At 42.4% G+C, this 24,515-nt stretch overlaps 3 protein-coding genes across 3 annotated transcripts; 1 reads left to right on the top strand and 2 right to left on the bottom strand.

Moving 5' to 3' along the window:
* Positions 1-498: 498 nt before the first annotated feature.
* Positions 499-4,347, bottom strand: prr15lb (proline rich 15 like b). Its single transcript, XM_042082631.1, has 2 exons — positions 3,953-4,347; positions 499-1,274 (listed from the first exon to the last, which is right to left on the bottom strand). The coding sequence occupies exon 2, from the start codon at positions 1,240-1,242 to the stop codon at positions 922-924; it is 321 nt and encodes a 106-aa protein (XP_041938565.1). The 5' UTR covers positions 1,243-1,274; positions 3,953-4,347; the 3' UTR covers positions 499-921.
* Positions 4,348-6,609: 2,262 nt separating this feature from the next.
* cdk5rap3 (CDK5 regulatory subunit associated protein 3) lies at positions 6,610-14,217 on the top strand. The gene is made up of 14 exons (XM_042083603.1): positions 6,610-6,742; positions 7,193-7,241; positions 7,462-7,593; positions 7,700-7,800; positions 7,897-7,945; positions 8,135-8,313; positions 8,679-8,815; positions 9,075-9,219; positions 9,447-9,554; positions 9,883-9,964; positions 10,435-10,523; positions 11,285-11,490; positions 13,021-13,192; positions 14,102-14,217. Exons 1-14 carry the CDS (start codon positions 6,737-6,739, stop codon positions 14,165-14,167), a joined length of 1,521 nt encoding a protein of 506 aa, XP_041939537.1. The 5' UTR covers positions 6,610-6,736; the 3' UTR covers positions 14,168-14,217.
* Positions 14,218-17,011: 2,794 nt separating this feature from the next.
* si:ch211-194k22.8 lies at positions 17,012-22,357 on the bottom strand. Its single transcript, XM_042081974.1, has 7 exons — positions 20,021-22,357; positions 19,799-19,897; positions 19,116-19,172; positions 18,881-18,986; positions 18,499-18,740; positions 17,986-18,172; positions 17,012-17,634 (listed from the first exon to the last, which is right to left on the bottom strand). Exons 1-7 carry the CDS (start codon positions 20,105-20,107, stop codon positions 17,432-17,434), a joined length of 981 nt encoding a protein of 326 aa, XP_041937908.1. The 5' UTR covers positions 20,108-22,357; the 3' UTR covers positions 17,012-17,431.
* Between the last annotated feature and the right edge of the window lie 2,158 nt (positions 22,358-24,515).

The following is a 24,515-nucleotide window of genomic DNA, read 5'->3' as shown; positions in this document are numbered from 1 at the left end:
GCTACTGACTGGAACCATGCCATCTCCATTGCTCTCTGCTTGCACTGTAAATAAGTAATGAAGATGTGCACCTGAATATATGTGATGTGTGCAACACACATCACCATTGGATCGATTTATTAAAAGTCTTGTTGATTTTACAAAAGAACTCTTTACAAAATAATTCAAAATTTCAAACAAATGATGCAGAACTGTCACAAAGATAGCAAGAGAGGTACCACCTCCCAGCCTCACTCCACTGACCACACCTATATCCACTTGCCATAGTCAGGTCCCTGTCCACTACTCCTTGATTGCCTGAGTAAAATGATGCTGGAACTGAGATAGAGTAGCCTTATCTCAGTCAGATAAAAACCGATCTAGCGTGGAGGTTAACTGAACAAGCCCTGCCATCATCATGTCATTCACTGAAGCGTTAAGAAGCACGGCAATCAGCATCCCATCAACTGCACTTCATTTCTCGAATAGGACCAGAATGAATATTGTGGCAAGAGTAAAAACAGTGGTAATCATTTAATACATGGCAAAACATAATTCACACCATATCCAAGATGATGCATATTTATCAACACTTTGTGATTGTCTTGCAAATCCCCAAATGATGGAAAGATCAGTGAAAGTCTCGTGCTATCAAGAAAGAAGATACTAATCAAACAGCCTTTGTGAGTATGCAAATGATTTCCTCTCCTGTGTTACAAACACAGTGGCAGAGAGGAGATCTCAGTGTCCTCCAGTATTGGTGATGAACAGTCACATATAATTTCTTATTCATTTTAAGCATGTGAATAAAGCTTTAGTCCTGTAAATCTTTCTGTATATACACATATCTGCACACACTTATAAAAATGCACACACACTTGAGGCAAACATTTTGTGAGTTTTTGTACGTCAGTATGAGTCTGTGTTATTTGTCGGAGTCAGTTAGTTGTCTTTGGCCGTCACGTGGTTCTCGTCGGCCATGCTGTGTTCGGGGAAGAGGTTGGGGTTTTCGGCCAGTGTGGCACGGATCCTCTTCTTCTCCTTGAACCTGCCAGAGTGGGAGACCTTGACGTGGCGGCCCTTGGTGGCGGACTTGTCCACTATCTTCTCCAGCCTGGCATTGAACTGGCTGTCGGTGGGGTCACCGCAGCCGTCCTTGTTGTCCGTGTTGCTGGCGAACTCAGCTGGGATCTCATACAGGACTTTGGCCTCTGACTTCTTCTTGCGCAGGAAGGTCAGTTTCCACCAGGCTGGGTCGGCCATGACAGGGAACAGGAACTAAAAGCTCTTGAGACCTGAGGCGATAAAGGAGGCAAAGTGTGTCAGTATAAACGCAGATGTCACAAAATTTGTCATCAGGTTGTCAGTCAAGTGATATAAATTGAAGCCCAAATATGCATGTGTCAACAAGCTCACAAAAGTAAAAGTTCTCCTGCGAGTTTTCTCCTTACAGGGTAAGATATGGACAGTGATTTCAAAAGACTGCAACGCGACACTTTACAGTAACAGTGCTTGTGTTAACAACACCTTGTTAAAGATTATAGGAGTTACCTGACTCAACTCACATGGTCAGAATTAGTCACTCGATTGATGTAGAGGGCAGGCTGAGTACATTATGTGCACTACGTGTCGGAGCTCTTTCCCTGTGCTGAGAGTGCAGGAAAATACCACATTTCTGAGTATTTCTTATCAGCTCCCTCTCCACAGGTGTGCTGTCATTGCTGACATGGTAGTGAAGTGACAATCGGCACATTTAGTTAGATCGTATCAAGAAGTCTGCAAAATAAACAATGCTTGACTCCCCCCCCCCCCCCCCCAGTCCAGTTCAGAAGCGCCCACTGGCCTCCAGTGTTTTGAACTCAGAAGCGTCCATGTCTCTCCACAGATATGCACCACAGAATGCCCCACCAGAGCTCCCGGGCACCCTCATGATCTCGGCAACTGAAAAAGTAAATGGAGGAGGACACCCAACTCCAAACCCCTACTGAAAAATGCATGAGAATCCCCAGTGTATCCTCTGTCAGCTCACTGGGTCCCAGTATGAGCTAGATAACATCACATGAGTGGATCAACTCTAAGCTCAATGTTTCAGGACTTTCCTATGAAAGAACTTACAACTTGTATAAAGCTGAACAGAACTAACTGGCCAGTATACATGGCCATGTAGCTTTTATTACTACTTGTTCAGATGCACTCAGAACTGTTATCTACATCTGTACCATTAGCTAAGGCAAACACCAGGCGATAGACACAAACACACGCTATCTAAAAGCATGCACTCAGCATGTACTCATTCAAAACACACGCACAGATGTCACACACACACACGTGCGCGCGCACACACACACACACACACACACACACACACACACACACACACACACACACACACTCACACTTTTGCAATTGTTTAGCCATGCCCTCTCTATCAGAGGCTATAGGGTGTGTCATTCTGTCACCAGGCAACCTCTCCCAAGAGAACATTTGCTCATTTAGGATGCTTATGCTCACAACACACATATCTGTGGCTTCAATAGCAACAGAGTGTTTTATCTTTCAGGGTGGGGGGAAATGATATATGAGTAAACGTTTTAAGGCGTGCATCTTTTACAGGCATCACACAAATCAAATAGATAGGGTAGGGGGAGCACACCCTAAGAACAAATTCTCCTTTTCCTGAAGTGGATTTATAGATTCTGTGGTGAATGCCGTGCGAGTATAAATATCCTTGGGGATTATTCACTTCATTGCATACTTTTCCTCCAACTGCTGAATGAATTACGAGATAACTGCAAGGTTTTGTTAGCAGTTCCTTAGGATGTGTATTGTGAATGTTTACTGAATGAACGCATATGTGCATCTCTGTTTTTTCAGGCTTATAGATACAGATACATTCTGTCGAAGTTCACTACTCCAAGATCTCCAAATTGTGTAATACCAACACACGACACCCACTACTCTTTCTCTGCACTTACATAATGACCAAACTGAACCAACACCTTTGCTTAATTGGACCAAGTTCAGGTGGTGTTGGAAGTTGCAGAGATCAGGTTCTGTGTTCCTTGCAAGAAAAGGTTGTGTCCTCATCTGACTTAACAGATCATTCTGTCCGCATTGGGATTTGAATAAAGACACTGGTGTACATAGCTCATCCTTTGATGATGTCTAAGAAAATGCAGATTGGACAAACAGTGACAAATCAAAGCCTCTAGCATCTTAGAACTGCAGTGAGTTTTTTTCCCCCCATTTCAAAATCAATGCAAACTGAGGAGTCTGGCGAAACCCCTTCCTGCTTAATAAGTTACCTTGTTCTTCGTTTTGTGTGGGTGAGCAAAGGAGCCTGAAAGATCACAGCAAAGCCACACCACAGTAACCCTGAGCAATCACTAACCAAGTTCAAAAGTCTCCGAGTGATACAATGTTTGACCAAGGCGACGAAAGGTGGCCTCAAGGGCATCCTGGTCTCGTAATAAAAATGTAAGCCGCTGACAAGGGCAGGCGAAGGGGGAAGGGAGGGGAGGGACGAAGGGTCTTGGCCGGATCCCTTTTGTAACTGGGGGTTTCCTCAAATCTTGCTGATCTAGGATTGAAGATGGTTGTCATGGTAATTCATGGGCACCTGATCTACTGTACCCACAGCAATGTACAGGCAAGCGCTGAACTCTGGACCTGCAGTAAAACGTACCTTTCTCTAAAGAAACTAAATATAATACATGATACACAGAAGCGACTCTCAAACGAAAACAGACAAAACTGGCCTAGGGTTAGGGTCACGCAATATCATAGTTTAGTACATTTTTGGTACTGTACAATTCACTGTTAGTAGTGCCATACACGTAGAATAAAGTACAATTAAATAAGCATTTTTAGAAAAGAAAGAATGCTTCTTTAATTAAATAGACAGGCCAGGCAGGCCAGTCAATGGGGGTCAGTGGCAACCCCCGAGTAGTTGTAAGGTAGGCAAAGTTCTCACCTAAATAATGAAGGGCTGGTGGTTCCTCCGTCCTCTTCTGGGCCAGACTCCCTTCAGACGTGGCAGCGTCCCAGCAATGTCAAGTGTCAGACGATGGTATCACTGAAAATGTGATCTCCGCTAAAAATCATGCTGCTCTGCGTCGGCTCGGCAGTTCTCTCCAGCTGTTCTATGTGCTGCTATAGTCCGCCTAAACTTCTCCCACGAAGACTCCTGAGTGGTAAGGTGCAAGGGCACAGGTGCATCTCTCTCTTGCTCCTTCTCTCTCTCTCTCCCTCTCTCTCTCTCTCTTACATACACACACACCACACACACACACACAAGCCAGACACTATGTCCCACAAGCACACTGTTTGAGTCCCAAGGCGAGTGTGAGGGCCAGCCCCTTGCAACCTGAGTAAATGGCAGACCCATGTGATCAGTAGGGGAGGGCGAGAGCTTGCTTTTCCCAGACAGCATAGTCCTACTGTGGTGCAATGTTTACATTACATTTATATATTGACACAGAGACACCCTAACTTACAAGTCATACACAAGCAACATGTGTTAAGTTCTGAATCTGTATTGTTTATGCAAATTGTACGCTCTGTCTGGGTCAAAGTCAACAGTGACATGGGAATTCCCAGTATTATGAAATGAAACCCTGTCTCAAGAGTGTGTTTTGTCTAGCCATTTAATTCTCCATCATCTTTCTATGTAGTGGTACCAAAAACCCTTTTTGTTTGAGTTAAGTGTACCAGCGAAAAGACTCACTCACGCTTTCCATTGTAGTGGTTTTCTCTGGGATTATCGTTCTGCGGAGATCTCTATTGCTCTCTTGTGATGTGGCCAAATTAAAAGTTAGGCCAGGGGGTGGGGTGGTGGTTGGTTTGTTCAAACAAAGAGGTACAGATGCCATGGCAGCTCACACTACTGTATGCAAACACAGCTGGCATTGCCTCCCATATAGGCATCAGGTTCAGGGCTGGGAGTAATTTGGTGTAAACACTTTACTATAGATACACTTCACTTCGTCTTATCCAACTGTGGTACTCAATACCATATTGAAGTACTACACTTAATACTCATTTCAAACTAATCATAAAGGTTAAATACCAGACTATTATGGGCTGGACATATGCAAATAAACTAGCACAGGACAAAGTTGAATTGTTGTGAACCATCCTATAATTAGCCTTCTGATTTAGGTTTAAACTTAGGATTCTTTCACGATAGCCATCACAAATACTATGTTATTGAGATGTCAAAGGGACGAAATGGCCTCAAAGTTTTGCATTTACGAGGGAAATCAGACATGTAGTTCCATCCCTGGCGGCTGGCCCATTTGAATGCATTCAAATAAGAGGGGATGAAGCCTTATAGCCATGCCATGGCGCCCCTTAACTGTTCCAGTCTTTGTTTTTCCATCCAAGTCTTAAAGGCTAAGCGTCTTAAGATTAAAATTCTGATACGCCGAACAAGGTGGAAGAAAAGGGCCGTCAGTGTAATAAATAAGCTCTGTTTAAACAGCTTTTCAGCATACTTGCCTGATGTGTAAGGGTCTCCCTGTTCCTGCCCGACCAGAATCACTATCCTGAGGTCTGTATATTTTGATGACTCATGGTCATGATGATAGAAAGTAGATAATGACTCACACTGTGAAATAACATCACACACAAATATCACATAAAACACATAACATTTTGAAATAGTTCTCAATAGCAATGAGAACAGTCTCTGGAGAATCTGTGACAACAACAGAGCCTGGCCCATCACAGAAGGGGAGCGGGAAGCATCTCAATGGTTGTCAGACTTCAAAGAATTTGGTTGAATTCTTGACTGTGTTAAGCTCATTAGGTCCGTACAAAGCTGAAATTAATCCAGGAAATCATCATACAACTGCACCGAGTAAGCGTCCAGTGACCACAGAGTTCCATTGGCACCAGAAAAGGCCCTGCCACAAAGCATCTGACTTTATAAACCTATCGACTGTGTACTATTAAAGCAGGTTGACTGTTGTTTTCTTTCTCATTGGCTTTGTCAACCCTTAAGTAACCATTTCTCCTACTGTTCTATTCAGCAACATTTTTTTTGTGTGTAATCTCTTGTTTGACAAGCGCCAGAGACCACCTTTAGGTGTGAAGTGGGAAAGTTTCACTGAATGCCACTGAGATGTTTCACCAGGTCCAGTCATAAACTTGAGCCTTGTGCTTAATCAAGAGAGTTCTTTGGAATCCAGACACCTGCGATAAGGTGCTTCACTTAGAGCAAACACAGAAATCCATAAATGTCTCTTGAACAAACATATAGCCTCTATAGAAGGAGCTGTGATGAGAGCTCTTTGAAAAGAGGAGTAAGAAATTATTAACACAGAAAAAGCTACCCTCATAGAAATTGTTCTTGTGGAAGATCATAAGGTTTATAGAATGAATTCACCTTAAAATAGGTTTCTTTTCTATGTAATGATGTTGCACCTGGTTGCTGCTTCTCTGCACAGATAGACGTACAGGACAACACAACAGAAGTTTGTTTCTCTAGGCAGGAATGCCATCTGCTGGCATGTGTGAAAATCACAGGGAAAGGAGAATTATTTGCTGCAGTAAAACGTTTTTCAATTGGTTCCTTTCACTTCTGCTAACCTCGTGCTCTGATAGGTTTACACTAATTTGACGTGGCAGTTCTCTGTAAACATCACAGTTTAGCATGGAGGCGTACTGTAACCACTGAGGCTAACGTGGTTAAAATTGGAAATGTTGCCACGCTGTTGTTTTGAATTATAAATAATTTTATGCCATTGAAGACACAATGGAGGTGGGTGTACGGGAAAACTATCTGCCTATTTTTAAAAACTTGTTTAAGTAGCTAGCGAGGCAATAATATCTTCTTTGCAAGCTAACATTAGCTAACTGTTGAAGACCATGCATTTGACAGCTGACTGCAAGGCAGTGTCTGGAGAAATTGCAGAACTTAGAGTAGGCTACTTCGTTTTCGTTTGATCGTTGTAATTGTAAAGCACATTGAACATCATTGGACTAATAGCTGGAATGAACATAATGTAATGCCGCGGTTGAATGAATGAGGTGAATGTTGCAGACTAATGAGAGGAGTTGAGCATGCACTGCATCACAAATGAATAGACTTCTTAACTGCAACTTTTTTTATGTTTTTTTATTATTGTTTTTTTTTTATTATTATTATTATTATTATTATGTTTTTTTATTTACTGTGTAATAACAGTGTTCTGTGTGTTTTGTTTTTCAGAAAAATATACAGAATCTGCCTATCGACATCCAAAACAGTAAACTTCTGGGTATGTCCAAATACCTACGGTCATTCTACTGTCATGTCAGAAGTTACAATAGATGGCATAATTAATGTACGTGTTGGGGGTTTTAATATATTTGGTTGGTCGGTTTTTGCAGTGTAGCCAACATCTGTCTGGCTAATATGCACAGTTGAGGCATAAGCTACTTGCCAAGTTCTCCATATGGTACTCCTTGTAACTGTTGCTTCATCCTTGGTTTTTGCAGACTGGTTGGTTGACCGGAGACACTGCACATTGAAATGGCAAAGTGCCATGTTAGAGATCCGAGAGAAGATCAACGCAGCCATTCAAGATATGCCAGAGAATGAGGAGATTAAACAGCTTCTGTCGGGATCCCGTAAGTGGTCCTCCATTTGTGATAAATGGATGCTGATGGAGTGAATCAAGTAAAAGGAGTAAACCTCACAACCCACACTGAACTTCAATGTGTTATGTTATTACAGACATCCATTACTTTAACTGCCTAAGGATAGTGGAAATTCTGAAAGGAACCGAGGCATCCTCCAAGAACATTTTTGGCAGATATTCATCTCAGAGGATGAAGGTGAGTACAGATGTACCAGAGCCACGTGTCCTTGTGGGGCGTTCAGCATTGCTCTTTTGTCTCATGTGTTCCACGTGTTTGTAATTTCTTTACCAGGACTGGCAAGAAATTGTGTCCTTGTATGAAAAAGACAATGCTTACTTGGGTAAGCTTACTTGGATAAACATTTCTACAGATATAATCACATAGCACTAGTTGCCTGGCAACAAATGTGAAAAATCTACATGTATTCTAGAGGTGTGTGGAATGTAGATTCCTGTTCATGAGTTTTAATTGATGTCCATCACCGTACACCTTGACTAGTGTCTCTCCTTGTCTGCACTGTGTGTGTTAGCGGAAGTGGCTAGCCTGATGGTGCGTAGTGTGAGCTATGAGGGCCCTGCCCTGAGGAAGCAGGTGACCAAAGCCCAGCAGCTCCAGCAGGAGCTGAGCCGCCGCGAGGTGGAGTGCCAGAACTCAGCCGCCGTCATGAGGGAGCAGTACTATGCTGCCTGCAAGCAGTACGGCATCACGGTGAGGACACACTGGACAACATGCACATCCCCAAACCACTTATTTGAAGGTTGCAAATGTAGAGGTATTATGGCAATGGGGGTTTGGTTTGTTGTGTTTACACTTCTACTGCAAGTGATTTGTTTATTCATATGCAAGGGATTTGGGTCATATTTCTTATTTCTAATGTACGATCATGGAAATAATAACAAAACAGATTTGGTATCCATACTCAGAGGACTTAACAACAACAACAACAACAACAACCACACACACACACACACACACACACACACACACACACACACACACACACACCCTCCCACACAAAACTCAAAGATGGGCTCTATGTCCTGTTCTGGTGTCTGTGTATATTGGTCATTCAGGGGGATAATGTGGCCAGGGAGCTCCAGTCTCTGGTGACGGACCTGCCCACCACTCTGGGGGAAATTGGGAAGGACGCCGCCTGTCTGGGCGAGCTCATCCAGCTGTACACGGCCTTCGCACAGTTTGTCTCGGACTGGTGAGTCCCAGCACTGAGATAAAGGCACGCTTGGGTCCATCTTTACCATGTTGCAAGTAGTTAAAAGTCACCAGCTTGAAGAAAGACGTTTGTGATGGTGAAGTAATGATTTGTGCTTGTTTGTTTTTATCATCTTTCGAGTTTGTTTTCATAATCTTTCAAGGAACTTACAACTCACTCCCTGTCTGTCTGTCTGTCTGTCTATCTCTCTCTCTGTGTGTGTGTGTGTGTGTGTGTGTGTGATTCTGTGCTGTCACAGGCAGGAGCCAGTTCTGCCCATGCTACAGTTTATTCAGCAGAAGGGCAACACGACAGTGTACGAGTGGAGGACGGGGAAGGAGCCAACAGTCATCGAGAGGCCTGTGGTGGAGGAGGCTCCGCCGGACACAGTCACAGAGGAAGTGGTGAGCTTTTGTGTTGACCTCCAAAAATTGATTGCCTTTTGACATTTCACATTTTCTTGACAGGACAAATCAGGACTATGAACAATTGAATTGTGAAAATACAAACATACTTGTGTTTGTGTGTGTGTGTGTGTGTGTGTGTGAGTGTGTGAGAGAGAGAGAGAGAGAGAGAGAGAGTGAATGTGAATGTATATATGTTGTTTACATAATCCATTGTCTTGCCTCAGATTGATTGGGGTGACCTAGGTGCAGGAACAGACTCGGCCGATGTGAACTTTGGGATCACTGTGGAGGACGGAGTGGACTGGGGCATCAGTCTGGATCCTGGGGTAGAGGTAAGAGAACACGCTGAAGTGACCCCCTCTCCCGGTCCCTGGCTAACTCTACACCCAGTATGGGCTGTGTCAGTCTCAGAGGTAGACTATAACATTTGGGGATTCAGTCAACGTATTAAGTAGAAATATTAAGAAATGAATCAGAGAAATATTTAGTTCAGGTCATTTCATTACTGATCTGCATGGTATGGTTACATATTGAAGTGAAAGAGTATGATTGTCTTACACCTTTGTAACTCAATCCCGTCAAAATCTGGAGTAAATTAGGCACATTGTTGTCACCTCTGAATTATTTTCCACAGGTTTAATTTTGTCCTCTTCCCGCTAGGAATCTGGTGCGGATGGGATTGACTGGGGAGAGAGTGCCGCTGTCCCTGTAGAGATTGAAGTTGTCGACGCAGGAACAGACTGTGAGTGCTGATGGATTTTGACATCATCATTTAGTTATGACGATTTGAGCAGTAATAGCTTTGCATGTTTAATTTTCTTTTCATGTCATTAAAGTTTAATTTCATTTTCGCTTTACTTTCAATTCACTTTCATTGTGAAGTAACTCAACTAGTGCTTCCTATTAAGTCCACATGGTGTCATTGTTTTGCTTCTCCTGTCACTTGCATATAACTAAAGTCTGAAGACTGACTGGAGACCTTTATTTGGAGCAGTATTTTAGTCACTTTAGTTAAAAGGTTGATTTTGCGTGATAAGTTTTTTTTTTTTAAATAAAAGAGTATTCCAACTGAATTTGTGTTTGTGTTTAAAATTACACAAATGGTCAGAGGTGGCTGTCATATCTTACTGGAGAGGACTTTGTCTCTCTGATCCATTGTTATATGTTTTATTTATATGTGTGTGTGTGTGTGTGTGTGTGTGTTATTCCCAGGTCCAGAGGGCGTGGCGAGGGGTGAAGATGCGTTGACTCTTCTAGAAACCCCACACACACGCAGCCAGTTCATTGATGAGCTGAAGGAGGTACGGAATGTCTACTTGGGGTTTTTTTGTGCACTGCTGTTCACAGACATGGACAGGATTCACACTGGGCCAAAAACACATTCTTGGCCAGCTACGGTAGTGTGTATTGTATTGTGTATTCAAATTTATTTTCATCACAAAGTGTCCACAAGGTCATTCTAAACCAACCAAAGTTGCTGCATAACACTGCTGAAGCATTGTGTTTTGTAAAGGGATAAGACAAACTGCAGTTTATACAGGGGCTTCCAAAATCATCCTGCAATATGATATCTGATTTTGCCACATTGATTTTCAGTCAGTTGAAGAGTTCAAATTTCAAAGGTCTTATTGACATGAAATGTAGCCATGGATAAACGCATTACATACAGGAGCTCCAGAAGACCAACCCTCTCCCACCACCTAATTCTGTCCACACATACTGCCTGCCCTGTGCCCAGTTTCCATATCTGTTATGATGAATGGAAGATTTTATATTGGGTCCAGTGATCAGATCGTTACATTTTCATCAACTGAACACTGTCCAAACCTTGTGTGTGTAATTTTTGAGTGTAGTCTGTGTTTTTGGTGCTGATTTTTTGCGTGTAGATTCTCTGTGTCCTAAGGAGCATTGGTATTTGTATGGGTATTTGGACATTCCCCACATGGGTCCAATTTCATATTCACTTATATGTAAGAACATGAACTTGTGCTCACACATACACAATGTAAACAAGCGTCTGCATTGATCCACGTGCACGTTCTGCCGTGTGCTGTCTGTGTAGGTGGAGTTGTTCCTGGTCCAGCGTCTGAGCGAGATGAGTGTGGAGGGCGACGTGGTTTCCATGAGCCAGTTCCAGCTAGCGCCCTCGGTCATCCAGGCGCAGACAGCGTTGCGCGTGGCGGCCATGCTGGCCGAGGTGCGCTCTCTGGTGGAGCGCCTGACCTCGCTGCGCATGCAGCACCTCTTCATGATCCAGGCCTCGCCGCGGTATGCCTCACCTACATCACATCACATCCACATCCCACAGGCTCGCCGTCGACTTTGATCACAGAGCAGGAAAACAGCAGAGCACATTTTTAAATTGTTAGTTTAATTTATGTATTATAATGTGCTGTATCCTTAGGCACCAATTTATGTTTCCATCAGTGGGTGCTCAAACAATTCAATGCCCAACACCCACGCCCAAAATAAACCTCATATATGAATTGTTCCTGTACGAGTTTTAAAAAAGTAGTCCAAAAATGTATGCATTTCAGCACTTTAGGAAATTAACAGCAGCCAACACGCACTCACACACAAACGCGATTTCAGCGATTTCAGGCCCAAAAAAGGCCCAAACATAAATGATCACATTCATCTAATCTTTCCTAACGATCCGCTAGCTGTCTGCCCCATAAGCAGGCCGTCAAAAAAACGCGTCTCTGTAGGCGGCCTAGGCTCCGAGATCTGTACACAAGAACAATTGCTACCAACAAGGGTTGGCAACCCACTCAGAGGCAAAATAAAGTGTGAGAAACCAATAACCGACTAGATGCGCGCTTAGGAGAGTTTTAATTGCACTGGGGAGGGAGTAGCGAGCTAGCTCTCTGTTTTGTTTGAACATCAACAGAAGTGACGTATCCCTGCTATCGTTGATACAACCTTTAAGTCAATAATAAAGCCGTGAAGGGCTATATTTTTCAGCTCAGGACAGTGCCACTTCTCACAAACCATAAATAAAACCAATATGATTGGAGATGAGAAGTTTAACTGACAGCCTACCACAAAACTGCGAGACACCAGGAAAGTAAGAATTAAAGCAACACCAAAGACTTTTTTTGTACCTTAAAATATTATATTATAAAATAAAATATTATAACAAAATTGTTTCAGTGGTTCATCAACTCGTAACAGGGTGAACGGCACTTCTGCATTCGCTTTGTGGCCCTCTATCGGCTATATGCACTATGTAAGTTTGCCAGATCGGGTAGCGGATCTGTAGTTCGATGGAATGAGACATAAGAAACTACAAATTTGACTTGCATGTCGCAATACATCATACTTTCATAAAATCATGCAACATATTCTACCTTGTCTGTGGACATCGTTATTTGCAAAGCCGAAGCTGGATAAACAAATAGTGTGCGTGCGACAAAGGAAAAGTTCTTTGGTGTTGCTTTAATGCCACCTGATTAGCCTATTTAGTAGGCCTAAAGTGAACACATGAATCAGGACACTAGGCTATCGCTGTTACATACACGAAGATAGCAAGTCCACACTGTAAAAACATCCAATCAACACCGAGGCCCAGGGGTTTCAGAGTTGGAGCTGTTTATATATAATTAACATGTGAAACGTTGTCATACCATTATCTCACTCAGTTGGTACATGTAACACCAGACTCTATTTGATACTCTAATAAGTTGTCAAAAGTGTGTGCAGTGTGCAGTGATTCCTCTAAATGGCGTAGTAAAGCTTCTTGTATATCATAATTACAAACATCCCGGATACAGAAAAGTGTGTGTGTGTGTGTGTCAGGTATGTGGAGCGTGTGTCGGAGATGCTGCGTCAGAAGCTGAAGCAGGCGGACATCCTGCTGCTGAAGCGGACGAACCTGGCCGAGAAGAGGCAGGAGGCTCTGGAGGAGCAGGCCAAACTGGAGCCCCGCGTTGACCTGCTGGCGGCACGCATCCAGGAGCTGCGCAAACTGGTAACACACCCCTGCCTGCTCTGCAGCATCAGCCCCAGTACTACCAGTGGGACACTTATTGAATTCATACGGAGTGATTTATTCATTCATTCAGCCTTTTTTAATATTTAATTCTCAGAAATTCATTGAGGGTAGCCGCCCTCATTTTCAATGATGGACGGAATTCCAATCGCTTTAAAATAAAATAAAATAGTACACGATAGTTGTAGTGAAATGTAGATAGTAAACAAATCAAAACAAATAAACAGTAAAAAGACATAATATTTTAGAGGGGAAAGAAAAAAAGTAATTAAAACAGTTACAAATTGACATAGGTATGAATTGACCATAGGACGGTAGAGAGTTCATTTTTATAGGATTGAAGATTATTCCAGGAAGTTGGGGTGGACTTTCCCAGCTCAGAATGAATATGAGGAACCTTGAGCATTGAAGGAAACGGTCATTTGATCTAGTCTGATTGGAACTAGAATAGTTGAAGTTTATGATAATAACTTTCTAACAATAGCTTTACTGTATAGATAAATAAATACCAATGTTAACTTTGTCTCTCTGCTAAAGATGACCAACCCATTTGTCATATTTCTGTTATCTGAGTCCATGCTCAGAATGTCCAAAGCACTGAATTAGTTTATTTGATCAACATAAGATATGAAGAAGGGGCCAGTCTGGGATTACTCAAAGATAATGACTGTATTTAATTTTGAATCATGCATCAACATAAGCATCGTGAGCTCTGAATATGTCTGGGTGAATTATTACATTATGCTTCATTATCTCTGGGGGAAAATGGCAGGCATGTGACCTGATGTATCGTACTAATAATTTGGTGCCTCTCTGGTGTGACGCTGGGTGTTTGTGTATGCATGTGTGCCTGACTGTGTGCTTTGTTTTGTTTTTGTGCCCTTGCAGATTGAAGCAGACATTTCAAAGCGCTACAATAACAGGCCAGTTAACCTGATGGGTGTCAATATTTGACCAGAGACGGTGTTATTTCATATTAATAAATATTTTATTTGATGACCAGACTTGTGCAATGATCTCCTCTTAAAAACAGGTTGTTAGCCAACAGAGGAAGAGGAGGGAGACTGATAATGATTTCACTGTATTAAAGCCCCTTTCAATGGTGATGAAGGCCAATCGTGAACCTTCAGCACCAACGCATTTTGCATGGTTGCTTTAAAACACTGTTAAAAAATGTAATCAATGATCAACCCTTAAATTACAAGAGATGCATTTATAGATGACATCTATAGATGTCTAATTTGTAGCCAGCAACATGGGTGCCTCTCATAACAGCTCTCTCTCCCCTTTGTGTGGGTGAGAATGCAACTGAACTCTTGCTGGCTGGATTGTGTGGATGTCGGATGGTTGTGTGGGGGCATGTAGTGCCCCACTCTCAGTCCCATGGCTTCTGTTCTCATTCATGCCATGACTCCTCATCAAGGCGCAGTGCTCGAATGACATGCCTCATTACCGGTCACGTCGCGTGGTCTCGCCGCGGCCACAGCGGAGCTGGGCACACCAGTGCCTCCCGGCGGGCGATGACGATGACTCCACGTAGATAGAGCAGCGCTCTCTCCTCGCTTACACACACACACACACACACACACACACACACACACACACACACACACACACACAGACTCTTACGCATACATACAAACACACACACACAACCTGATACACAGTGGAGCACAGAGCCTTAACTGTATGTATCAGTTGGAAAAGGGCTGTGGTTTAGATGCATAAGATTGCGCTCTGATGAAAATCTTAAGGTCATCACACACTGAATGGTCTTTACTGAGTTGTTCTCCTCAGAGCGCATGTCATGCCATGTAACCCAGGTTAGGTTCTACTCGGAATCTCCGTGCACACAAGCCACAAGCAATTTGTAGTAAAACGTTTCCATCATTGGCTGAATAGATGGTGATGATTATGTGAAATTGTAGTACTAAACTGGAGATATCTTGTGAAATTAGTCTAATTTAATGCCGTTTGTAATTGATAATTGTGAGTAAACGTATTTTTCTAATCCTCTATTGAAATGTTAAGTTTGCTTTTCCTCGTCATTTGGCATTGATCTTCAGAGTAACCCATTTTGATAAGACACTTTCTCTGTCTCTCTCTTTCTCACACACACACACACACACACACACAATGATGTGTGTGTACATCTTATCTCTACATATAGATCTCTGTGTTTAATTAACGTAATTTCTCAGCCTTGATCTGTGACTAACTGTTTCTCTTCTTTCAAAACGCAATAAATCGGTATGGCCCAACAGCCAACCATTTTAAAGTGATCATTGACCTCAAGTGGTATTTACATCACGTCTCCACACTCATGTGAGAGGCCACTGAATTCCCGAGAGGTTGTCTTTCTTTCCTCTTATCTCTGCTAGCGCAACAGACTCCTCTCTTTCAACCTCGTTTCTGTGCTCTGCAAAAAAAAAATGGAAAAAAAAGAAAGAAAATCTCCCATCAGGCCCATGCCACTCCATCATGGTGTCCTCCCTGGCTGGCCCCGGGGGCTGGCGCCGTAATCACACGTCAGAAACACATTACACTCACAAGATTGAGGAGTTAATGTAGCACGGCACGTCTGCTCCGCTCTCGCACACAAACACACGCACACAGACGCGCACAGGCACACACATTACTGATCACACAGACAGTGTTTTTAAGTTTACTCAAAAGACTGTCCACTAAAGACCACATTTACACTCTCTGCAGGTCAGGATTTTGTAAAAGCGTCCTTGCATTCAGTTTTAAACAAAAGGTTGATTAAATTGATTTTTTTGTCAGGTGTCTTGTTTCTTTGACGACAGCATCTCCCAAAGAGCTGCCCCTGCCTGTGAAACCCACCTATCATGTTGTCGTTATAAACAGCTTTGGCTGACAGAAGAAAGGACGCGCCTTCCGTGCACTGGGTGACATTCAACCTGCACAGATTTGTTAATTACGCTGTGCTCCTCTCGCAGCACTGTTGGGGGGCCTAATTTATGCCGCCTGTCACACCCATCCCTTTGGTTCTTTCCCTCCATCTCCCATTTCTCATTTTTCCATCTCCATCCAGTCATCCATCAGTACAGGCAGGCCCAGCTCTCGGTGACAGAAACCATTTCAGGAAGAAAGGAGAGAGAGAGAGTGGGAGAGCGAGAGAGCAGGATGATGCAAGTGAGGTCCAGACATTTGTCAAATCACCCGAAGGAACTGGTGATTATAAACAAATTCCCTCCCTCTTATTGGGCGGTGCGGGTAATTATTCAACCCCCCATCCCTATCCCCACTCTCCTCCCCACACACACACACACCTCCTCCCTCCCTCCCCTCTCAATTCATCTCCCACAATTCCCTCCATCCCTGCAGTGGGCAGATGTTCGCTCGCGCTCGCCAGGGTGAGACCCAGCGCTGCAACGGCCCAGAAGGCTGGGGTTGCCAAGACAACTGGCCGTGCACCCCTGCTGCTGTCACTCCCGCCTGTGTGGCCCAGCCATTGATTAGCGCATGCAGTCGGCATTGTTTCCCCCGCCGCGTCCCCCCTTGTGCAGCAAGCCACTCCTTTTCTGTCCTCCAGTCAGGCTCTACCTTGCTAAACCTCGGCCATTCACCCCCCCTCGCCCAAGCACACCGACAAACACATGCACTGAGGAAAATACTCGAGATATTATGCACGTCGTCTCTTTCTCTGACTGTATGGGATACTAGTGTTGCTGCTGCTGCAGTGATGAATTGGACAAGGGCTATAAATAGAGTCTGAAACGGAGAGTTTGTTTTTATGTTATTTAATTATAAAAGAACTACAAACATAAAGCTAGTTTCGTCTGGGACCATGATAGTACATCTGAGTACACTGCCAAATAAGAAATACATTGAAAATACAATGTATGTGTGACTGTCTTGAGTTCTAACGTGGCTTTCACACGACAGTCTTTTACATTTATTACATGTCCATTAATCTCTTAAATAGAAAATATTATTAAAAAAGAAACGTTTTACAGACGACATTCAACTCTACATCTATTGTTGGCTGGGCTTTCTCCAGCCAGAGGCCAAGGTGAATGCAAAATGAAGACTTCTGTAACTGCACAGGACCACCGCTCTGACTTCAATAACATCACAGTCGTGCACAGTCAAAAGACTGCTTTAGGTTGACTGTGACTTTATTAAGGAGAGTGTAGGCACATAAACATTTCTGCGGGCTACCACCTAGAGAACACAGGACACTAAAACCATTTATCAATCAACGCTCGGCCTCTGCCCAGTAACACTCACGCTAACACTGCTTGCTCTGGGACTGGTCAGTCCAGGACCCCTAGAGTCCTCATGGTCTGATGGAGAGGGCTTCTTCCTCAGACGTTTCGCCTCGTTCTGCAGCTTCTGCCGGATATAGCCCTTGATCTCTGCGTCCGTCTTCCCAGGAAAAAAGTACTGGACAGTCCCTGTGAAAGGGGGCAAAAGAAGCATGGGAAATCGTCAACTGTGAGCCACTCTGACTTCTTCCTCCTAACGTTTCCTAAAGCAAACTCATTGAGGCATTCAAGAGCTTAAGAACAACATGGAGATTTGCATTATGTTTTATTAGTGTTTACTGATAAAACAAAATATTCACATGGGTTTAAAAAGTTTAATCAGTGGCAAGAAAGTGGAAAATACTTGAATAATTCAGACAAATATGGAGAGTAAAGAAGTACATGAAGCCCGGGTGCTTTTACATTTTTTCATTTAGTAGGCATTTCGAAAAGTGACTTGTGACCAAACAAGATCGTGGTAAGTGCATGTTAGGTACTTACTCAGGATGGCCTGCACCTCCTCAGTGGGCAGCGCCGGCTTGGGCTGGCCTCTCTTGTTGTACACCACGCCAGAGATGGAGTGCGAGGCCAGGCAGTCCCTCTCGTAGAGCCCCCGCAGCAGGTCATTGGTCAGCTTCTGAGCCGTGGTGCCGGTGTTGCACCTCTCCAACAACTCAGGGGTGATGAACTAAGAATAGCAGCCAGCAGACAGGAAATCAAGGCGAGGCAAAAAGGGAAAACACTTTTTTTACTCGGCCAGGGGGAAGTTATGGCTGACATGATACTATATCTGGAGCACAGGTGCCAGGCTTGTGATATTGAACAAGCGTTATTCACAAGTGTGAGGAGAAAGGATAAGGTCTTTTCATTGGTATGTTCATTAATACCATATATTGGTGTAAGCTGAAGATGCATGGCACTGAATCAATACACAGTCTGGCTCTATAAACAGCTGTTTCAACTGGACCGAACCGCAGACCACTGGAAAGAGAAGTACCCATTGCGTAATGATACCTCTGTGAATAGTCTGGTCCTATGTGGAGAGTCCTGTAGCTTCTGGGGTGGGCTCTCCTGCTTTGGCCATTGTCCATTCAGGGCAGCTGGGGTAGTCAGCAGGGTTGGGACAGTGGTATCTATCTGTACTGGGACACTAGCCATGCTGGGAACCACTGGGACAGAGGTCTTGCTGTCCCTATTTGACCACATCTGGGTCTTTTCAATCAGGGCCTCAAGATGTCTGGCAAGCTTCCCACAAGCTGTTTAGGGATATAGAAAAAATGAAAATGTCCAAGGTTATGAAGGTTGTTTACAAATTAGGGCAACAGACAGTGTACATGTGAGCTAACTGATCAAATCTGAAATGGCGAACCAGTAACTTGGAAATCATTGTCCATACCTGTAAGGCACCGAATTTGCTCTTTCAAGTTCTCCATTTCCCTCTGCATGCACAGTACCATGGCAATGAGCTCCATCTTGGAGTAGGACTGCAAGTAGTCAGCTTCCTTAAACATAAGAAGAACACTTGCATGAAGACAAGTTAAAATGCTTACACCCACCAGTCATGACAGTAGGGTGACAGAAGACCACACCCCTCACACCTGCACAGCAGGTGCAGCCTGGGCCCCACTTACCTCTGGAGAACCGCTGTCTGTGAGGTGATCGGCTGGGGCCCCATCAATCTCAGAGGCCTAAATGGACAGTAAACTACTGATTATTTCATTATGACAATGGTTACAGCATGGTTAAGCATATGCATCAAGAAAACATAATAGAGTGAGATCTGGGTTTTGAATAACAGGAGAAATGTCATCATGCGTAATGCAATTTCTAACAATATGCATCGGAATTGACAGCAATCATGCAGGTGGTGATCAGCTAAAAGATATTACTTTTTAAAACTAATCTGAAAGAAACTTTCACTAAAGAATTCTAGTGACATCAAAATCGCTCGCAGTATTTAAAGCAGCAAAATAATAATAATAAAAAACTAACCTAAGTAAGATATTCGATTGGACATAGGTTGCATTAGATTTAGGCGCTAAATGCAAAGTATACCATGCTGCCCCATTGTTCTCCATTACTGGTGAGGCATGGCTGCTGCCTTGATCCTATAAAATGCAAACGCACATTGTGTCGCTTTGGTGCTTGGAGTCCCTGCCTGAGCCCCCCATACAGTAAGCAATGATGGTGGGCTCACCAAACACGCATGGAGGCTAGGCGATCATCTCGGGGTAATTTCTGCCAAACTGAGGTTGTCTTCACACCAACAATTAGTCTACGATATGTTTGCATGGTTAAGAAAAAAAGCCCAAACCCCAATGTTGAACTTCTGGAGCCCCGCAGCGGATGATGAATTTTCCTCTGCTTTCTCTTTGGCAGGATACATTTGTTTTCTTCGTTTCTGGAGACCGTGCTGTTGGACAGTTAGTGTAATAATTACCGTTCAGTGACCAAACATACTTTCTATATTCAAATATGAATGACAGAAATATGTCTACAACAGACAGTAAATACTTGGTAATTTTAATTATCTTACACATATGGCATCCAGTTTTTGGTCCTCTTCCTCGTCTTCTTCATTTTCGTAATCAAGAATTCGCTTCGCTTTTGTTTTCCTTCTCATTTCTCTCCCATTATTCTATTTGCGTGGATGGAAACGGCGTTTCTGCAAAATTAGCTATGCCTCTTCATCAAATCTGCCGGGTTTTTATGTTTAAAGGAAACTGCGGTCAACAGAATATATCTAAGTATATTGGTTGTTCTTCCTCTAAAAGTACTTCAGCGCTCTTAGGAAAGACAGTTCTTTAGTCCCCATACCGAGAAATTAAAGCGGACGGATTTTGAACAAAATGCACCGTAGCGTAACGTGGCACAAGTCTGTGTCGATCAGATTTAAAGCTGTAACATGCATTGGGAGGAAGGCAATCAACAGGATGAGCGGGCGTGTTGCCTCGGGTTGCATTTTAAGGATAGAAAATTTCACCCAAACCTAAAGGTGATTTATGTTAGGCGATCCTATTTGACATCGCTATAATTCCATCTCTTACTTTTGTCTAAACGCATAAAGTACAATATATTTTTTCAATGTATCATTTAGACGTACTGCCAAGACGAACTACATTGACACCAACATGTAAATTATGTATTACTCAGATGTAATTTAGAATTTAGTAATTTAGTGATACACTCTGTTCATAATCATGACTTCATCAACTCCTCCACCCACAACTGGAAATGTTGGAACTGGCAGCTGGAACTGTTAAACAGTGAAATTGGAATAAATATCGTTTCGTCTATCTGTTGTCATATCCTTTTATTTTGATTGGTATACCCTACCAAGGAATGATCCACACTGTAGCAATGCAATTTTGGGGCTCATTTGTATGAAGTGTCCTTACAATTTGCCATATATTTCATATACAGAATCAGGGTATGGCATCCTTCACCTAGTAGCCTGGATGATCACTTCCAAGGTCATGGGTGCTTTCAAATCCAACTAATGGTTAGCCAATTACATAGTTTTCTTCTAGATCCAGTTATTTAAGGGGTATGTATTGACAGATAAATGATAAATGGAAGCATAAACTTTACTTATTACATGATCACACGGAATGGCTTTAACAGAGATTAGCTGTGACTTTTATATTAAAGTAGCCTCATCCATGTTCTTCATGCATGTGTCCCAGAGCAGATTACCATGTGAGTGCTGATTTCGTGGTATTTTTCTAGATAAAAGAAAAGAGAACCATTCTTCGGAAAAGAATGCAGACTCACAGATGCCCATAGAAGAATGTCACCTACCATGCACTTCCCTCTCTTCCCTCCTATACCTCCTTCTTCTTCCACTTTCTCCTCAAATCACACTTTGACTAGTTATAATGTCAGCCCTATATATTCTAGTAATAGAATTGACAGAAGCAGACATTCAGCTTTGCACTAGCTTGAATGCTATTCTCCTTTTGTAAGTTGCTTTGGATAAAAGCGTCTGCTAAATGAATAAATGTAAGTGTACATGTAATGTCAGACTTCAGATCTAGTTATTCTGGCAGAAATTATGATGGATTATTCCTCCCAAATCCCTACAAGACCTATTTCTGTTTGAGTGTTTCCCTGAGGCATTAATAGTGTAATATACACTTAAATGTTAAATGTTTCTTAAGCTGAACACTAATGATTTTTCCTTTGTTTATAGAGCAGTAGGCCTAATATTATCATGATGTTTTGTGTGTGTGTGTGTGTGTGTGTGTGTGTGTGTGTGTGAGAGAGAGAGAGAGATGGGGAAAAACACCCATGATCGGACACTGAAACACTGAGATGTGGGCCTTTTTTGGTGATGCAACATGGATATCGCCTCAAAAACAAGACACCAACAAAGTAGCATAAAACTTAAATTGCTTATAACAACACTTAACAGAATAAGATCTATCAAACCTGAATAATTTTCTGAACACAAATTCATGTACTGAAATGTAGGGTTCTTATTGTATACTGAAATGTAGGGTTCTTTTTGTAAACCACTATCAGATTATATATGATGCCATACTGCCATCTAGTGGTCGTGATGCCAGTAATGCACTTTACAGCATTACCAGGGAGCAAGGCCAGTAAATTTAAAGTGATGGTTCGGAGTAATTTCACTCTAGGGTCCTTTGCACCATGACCTCAAGCCAAACATCCTCCCAGAAGCTGTTTTCCCTTGTTCGAACATTGGTCGAGTAGCGCTATCAGGCGAATACAGAAACGAATGGCTTGTGCAGACGCTTATGGAACCCCACTAATAATGCCCTGAATACGAAACTACGGTACGAAACTTCTACAGTAGTACAAATATGTTCTGTACTCATAAACAGAGGCGGACAGAGTACACAGCTTCATTACTTGAGTAAAAGTACAGATACCCTTTGCTACATTTTACTCAAGTACAAGTAAAAGTACAACAGTCAGATGTCTACTTAAGTAAAAGTACTGAAGTACTTGTTTTTAAAAGTACTTGAGTATCAAGAGTACAAGAGTAGCCTATTTTCTAAATATTGCATTACTACTGCCACAGTGCTTACATTTATGTACAGAAACGTACATGGAGTTATGAAAAATGTTAATGTTAATACCTTGGAGAATGTAAAATGAATTGGTAAAGTAAAATCAAGTCATTTTCATCTTTTTACCATGTTGCCAGGGATGGGCAGTATTTCTAATACATGTATTTAAAATACGTATTTCAAATACAAAATACTATTTTGTAACTGAAACACTTGAAGCGAAAACTGTCATTAACTTGTTCAGAAAATTGAAATAGTCTGGTGAGATGGGGCCACAGGTTGGCACATTCCCGGGATGGACCTGCTGCGTCTTCATCCATTGTTTCGTCCATGGCTTCGTCTCTTATCTAAATCTGACCATGGAGTTGACTTTGGCGGAAAGCTGAAGGTGATTGCTGATAGGCTGTCCCAATCAGTGGCGCCTGCACAATCCAATCACGTTTGAGCGGGAAACAACAAATTGAGGGTTTCCGAGATTTTTCTTGTTCGACCAAGGGAAAACAGCTTCTAGGGTGTTTGCCTCGAGGTCATGGTGCAAAGGACCCTAGGGTGAAATTACCTCAAACCATCACTTTAACCAGAGACTTTCTAATGAGGAGACACAGCACTCAAAAAATCTTCCATAGAAATGCATGGGGTTAGTTTGTAATGCCAATATGCCAGTTGTCTACACATATCCCACCCCTTCCGCGGCAAAACGTCAATATGTGAATACATTGAGCCAATCATCTGCTGTGTTGTGAATACATTGAGCCAATTATGTAAAAAAAAGCCAATTATGTGGTGTGTGGTGAAGACATTGCCAATCATGTGTTGTGATCTCTTCGCTGGAGCAAGGTTGGTGTCGTGAAGCCTTGCGCACGCCCATTTCTGCCGAAATAGATGCCCGATAAGTCCCCAAAAAGCGTTGCAATATGGCCGCCGAGTGGAGGGACTTGCCTAAAACTTCTTTGATTTAACTAAGAAAACAGATGGGATAAATTTAAGAAAAGGAAAGAAATGTATCAAGCCAAGTTCCTTGAGTCACCGTGTCAACAAATCAGGGTGATCTGTGGCATAACCTAGACATAGGCCCTATTTCTATTTGAGGCATATGTCAGCCTTAACCAAGACATGCACCCCCAATTCTTTAGCCATATATTTTTATCTGATAATGGAATGTTAGGTATTACGTGACATTAAAATGTATTAAACGTATCAAAATTGCTTAAAAAATTAGCTTATTTGAAACCTACAGGCCAATGTGGACACCATTAACCTTTATAACTTATATAAGTATAAGTATATATACTGTTTTGATCCCGTGAGGGAAATTTGGTCTCTGCATTTAACCCAATCCGCAAATTAGTGAAACACACACAGCACACAGTGAACACACAGTGAGGTGAAGCACACACTAATCCCGGCGCAGTGAGCTGCCTGCTACCTTAACCATTAACCTTTATATCTGCTTCTTGTTATTTTAATTCAATGATCAAGATGTACATCCCCAACTGCCCACTGCGGTCTTCTGATGAGCGTCTGTTGAGTCGACCAGTCATAAACGCTAGGTCAAATTCAAGACTCTTTTCCTCAGTGGTTCCACGTTGGTGGAATGAGTTGTCCAGTGCTCTCCATTCCTGTGATAGTTTTGGGTCTTTTAAGAGGGGTCTAAAGCCATATCTGTTCAACATGCACTTAGTTCATTAAGCGCTTCTGCGTTATGGTCTGTATAATATTGTTTTATTTCCATTAGGCTGTTGATTAATTTGACATTGTTGTTTATTATTGATATTCTCCTTAATCTTACCATGTTATTGTTTTTATATTATTGATTGAATGGACATTATTGTTTATTATTGCTTTTTTCCCTCATTTTCATTGTTTATTTCATTAGGCTATTGATTGAATTGACATTGTTGTTTATTATTGCTATTCTCCTTATTATAGTCTGACCAACATTTTAATTTGTTCCCTGTTAAATTTAAGTATTATATTGTTTTGTATTTGTAT

This window comes from Alosa sapidissima, chromosome 24, assembly GCF_018492685.1.
Source record: "Alosa sapidissima isolate fAloSap1 chromosome 24, fAloSap1.pri, whole genome shotgun sequence".
Classification (NCBI taxonomy): Eukaryota; Metazoa; Chordata; class Actinopteri; order Clupeiformes; family Clupeidae; genus Alosa; species Alosa sapidissima.
Note: the sequence above shows the minus strand (reverse complement) of the source record. Positions and strands in the feature narration are given on the sequence as shown.

Coding starts and splice junctions, on each gene's coding strand:
- prr15lb (XM_042082631.1), bottom strand. CDS start 1,242: ATGGCCGACCCAGCCTGGTGGAAACTGACCTTCCTGCGCAAGAAGAAG.
- si:ch211-194k22.8 (XM_042081974.1), bottom strand. CDS start 20,107: ATGAGAAGGAAAACAAAAGCGAAGCGAATTCTTGATTACGAAAATGAA. Junction 19,898..20,020: donor AAAAACTGGATGCCATATGT/GTAAGATAATTA, acceptor ACTGTCCAACAG/CACGGTCTCCAGAAACGAAG. Junction 19,173..19,798: donor TCCAGAAGTTCAACATTGGG/GTTTGGGCTTTT, acceptor CTGTCCATTTAG/GCCTCTGAGATTGATGGGGC.
- cdk5rap3 (XM_042083603.1), top strand. Junction 11,491..13,020: donor ATGATCCAGGCCTCGCCGCG/GTATGCCTCACC, acceptor TGTGTGTGTCAG/GTATGTGGAGCGTGTGTCGG. Junction 13,193..14,101: donor TCCAGGAGCTGCGCAAACTG/GTAACACACCCC, acceptor GTGCCCTTGCAG/ATTGAAGCAGACATTTCAAA.